The sequence below is a fragment of the Ipomoea triloba genome, chromosome 12 (assembly GCF_003576645.1).
Source record: "Ipomoea triloba cultivar NCNSP0323 chromosome 12, ASM357664v1".
NCBI classification, from domain to species: domain Eukaryota; kingdom Viridiplantae; phylum Streptophyta; class Magnoliopsida; order Solanales; family Convolvulaceae; genus Ipomoea; species Ipomoea triloba.
This window is the reverse complement of record NC_044927.1, coordinates 19,881,379-19,884,537: the sequence shown is the minus strand read 5'-3', so window position 1 is coordinate 19,884,537 and position 3,159 is coordinate 19,881,379. Positions and strand designations below refer to the sequence as shown.

Sequence of the window (3,159 nt, the reverse complement as noted above, 5' to 3'; positions counted from 1 at the left end):
CACTAATTGAGCTCGTTAAAAACAAATTGCGCTCCAACGTTGGAGCAGACATTCAAACATATATCCAACACGAAGAGATCGAAGAAAAAACAAATAAAAATGATCGCCACAAGTCACCATCCCATCAGCACGAAATCGATTATCAATACAAACAACTAAAAGTATGAGGACTTAATTAGTAGCATAAAATGATCCAAAAAAAAAGAAAAAAATTGACTTGTTCGTGGTTCTCTAGTCACTGGTCAGAAAGATAACGCCGGTGGGCGGTATATTAGTGAACGCAACCACCCACAAAGATTATATTGTATTTTTTTATGTGCCCAGTGTTTCCACCCTGGAACTTAATTCACTGACTGAATGTAAGTACCTCTTTTGAGTGGGATAGCTGGCATAAAAATTTAAGATTGTTTCATATCCAAATCTAAATATCGAACCATTATATTTTGTTAAAAATGGATGAGTCTCTTCCACTTACTCAACCAATATTGTATTATTATTATTATGCAATAACAAATATTCTTCCACTATCACAATATATTATATATACATATTATAATAATAAGAAGGAGAAAAAGAATATAATGAAATGTAATAGGTATTCGGTAATCCCCACTCTCTTTCTCTCTCTCTCTTTATAGTCCATACACACATGACACATAAAGCACATTAGAACGTCCACAAACAACCATCCCAAACATTCCTTTTTCTTGCTTTTAAACCCACTAGTGAGAGCAAAAAGCTGCTGTTTTTTCTTTTCAAGAAAATTATAATTATAATTATACAATACCCACCCCTTCCCTTCCCTTCCCTTCCCTTCCCTTCTTCATCATCATCTCCTTCTTCTCCATCCATCCATCCATGGACACTGCTCAATGGCCACAGGTACACCCATATCTTAGCTTCTTTATACCCTAGCTTAGCTTCCCCATATATAATAACAATGAACATATCAGATCCATTCCCCTCATCTCTTTCTATGCATAAATCATTAGCAAAAACATTATTGTTCATTAAGGTTGATGAAATTAAGTTTTGTTAATGGGGTTTTCTTGGGGGGATGAAAAATTGTAAAGCAAACAACTTTTGGTGTTTGTTTGTTTGTCTTCTTTTATATACTTTTTTTTTTTTTTTGGTGTTGCTGAATTATATTCCTCTGTGATGTTTTTGTAAAGGAGATAGTGGTGAAACCAATGGAGGAAATAGTGGGAACAAGTAGTGGCTCAAACAATAACTCATCATCATCAAGTAAACCATCTTCTTCTTCTTGTGGGGAGAGAAAAATTAGGCCCCAGAAAGAGCAGGCTGTGAACTGTCCCAGGTGCAACTCTACTAACACTAAGTTCTGTTACTACAACAATTACAGCCTGTCTCAGCCCAGGTATTTCTGCAAGACTTGCCGGAGGTATTGGACGGAAGGGGGATCTTTGAGGAATATTCCGGTGGGGGGTGGTTCCAGGAAGAACAAAAGATCTTCTTCTTCTTCTGTTTCTTCTGTTTCTGTTTCTGTTTCTTCTGCAAATAATAATGGTGGTTTAGCAGTGAAGAAGTTGCCTGATCTGGTGCCACCTGTCCCCCCAATTCTCCATCATCACCATCATCTTCTCCATCAACAACAACAACAAAACCCTAGCAAGATCCATGAGAATCATCATCATCATCAAGATCTCAACTTGGGGTTTTCCCAGCATCAAGATTTCAAGACTATTAGTGAACTGATCCAGGTGCCAAACTACGAGAGCAAAGATGGGGGGAATGATCCTCACCGTCCATCTTCATCATCACCACCATCCACTGCCACTCATCATCATCACCTCTCAGCTCTGGAGCTCTTGACTGGAATGACTACTGCTGCCACGTCATCATCAAGAGGGCTTATGAGTTCTTTCATTCCCATGCCCCCCATTCCTGACCCTAATAATAATTACTCCTCTTTCCCTCTCCCCGAATTCAAGCCTTCCCTAAACTTCTCCCTGGATGGGATTGGGAATAATAATGGCGCCTATGGGAATCACCACCATCTTCAAGGCATGCAAGAGACGGCCACCGCTAGCGGCGGCGGCGGAAGGCTTTTCTTTCCTTTTGAAGATTTGAAAAGCACCGCCGCACCAGACGGCGGCGAGCAAGAGAGAGACAGTAACAACCCGGCTGGGGAATCAACCGGCGGCCATGGATTTTGGAATGGAGTCTTGGGAGCTGGAGGGGGTTCATGGTAATTAATTAAGAAAATATATTTAATTTTTCTTTCTTTTTTTTGGGAAGGGGAATTTTTTTTCACTGTTTTTATCTTAATGGTGGGTGACTTGTTTGGATTTCTTGGAAGAAAAAAAAAAAAAAAACTAACGTATAGGAAACAATGAAGCTAAGGGGTTTTCTTTTCTCTACTACTACTATATATACCACCTCTATCTAGCTAGCTCCTTCCTTATTCATTCCTGATGATCACTATTATTACACATTTTGGGTGTGCTTGGGTGTTAGAAAATTATTGGTTTTAGGCAATATTGAAGAGTGATAGAAGAAGAAAAAAAAGCCCAGAATTTTTATTGGGGCACTGATCTGAGTTATGAAAGAAAATTATACATGTTATTACAGAGAGGGGGATATATATATTTCATGACTTGTGTGTATATATATATGATCCCTCTCTGCATTTTACTATGTGATTCTTCATTCTATCACACAAAAAAATTGAAGGCAGAAAGATCCTTATTATCTATATGTGGTTGGTTGGTTGGGTTGATACTTCAATTCAATAATGTATGTATAATCTGTAAGCTCGCTACCTAGCTAGATCCATGTTTGTACTTGTACTGAGTTGTATTAATTGACTGTATTTTAGTTCTTTTCTTTTAGGTTTGCAAATATGGTTTTATATATATAATTCACTGCAATATATTTCCCACTATGAAGATTTCATTTATTTATTCAAGAACTAACCTACCATGCATGCACCATACCGGCCAGTATGTGTTTTGAGCGATATGATGCAGCATTTCATAATCTGCATTTACTTACATCACTCATTAGTTCATCTAACAGTATCCATACAAAACAATGAGACAAGGGCAACCATCCAACCAAGTGGTCAGCCTGTTGGCTTGGTAACCACGAGTTGAGGGGGTTTGAGCTGATCACTATGAGCAATTTAAACTGGTTTAT

General features: G+C 38.1%; 1 protein-coding gene across 1 annotated transcript; it reads left to right on the top strand.

Annotated features, from left to right (window-relative positions):
• The first annotated feature begins 633 nt into the window (after window positions 1–633).
• Window positions 634–2,902, top strand: LOC115998121 (dof zinc finger protein DOF4.6-like). Its single transcript, XM_031237601.1, has 2 exons — window positions 634–882; window positions 1,173–2,902. Exons 1-2 carry the CDS (start codon window positions 859–861, stop codon window positions 2,211–2,213), a joined length of 1,065 nt encoding a protein of 354 aa, XP_031093461.1. The 5' UTR covers window positions 634–858; the 3' UTR covers window positions 2,214–2,902.
• Window positions 2,903–3,159: the final 257 nt, after the last annotated feature.

Excerpts from the sequence above, each read along its gene's own strand:
- LOC115998121 (XM_031237601.1), top strand. The coding sequence starts at position 859 with ATGGACACTGCTCAATGGCCACAG. Across the intron at positions 883-1,172 it reads ACACTGCTCAATGGCCACAG|GAGATAGTGGTGAAACCAAT; the intron begins GTACACCCATAT and ends GTTTTTGTAAAG.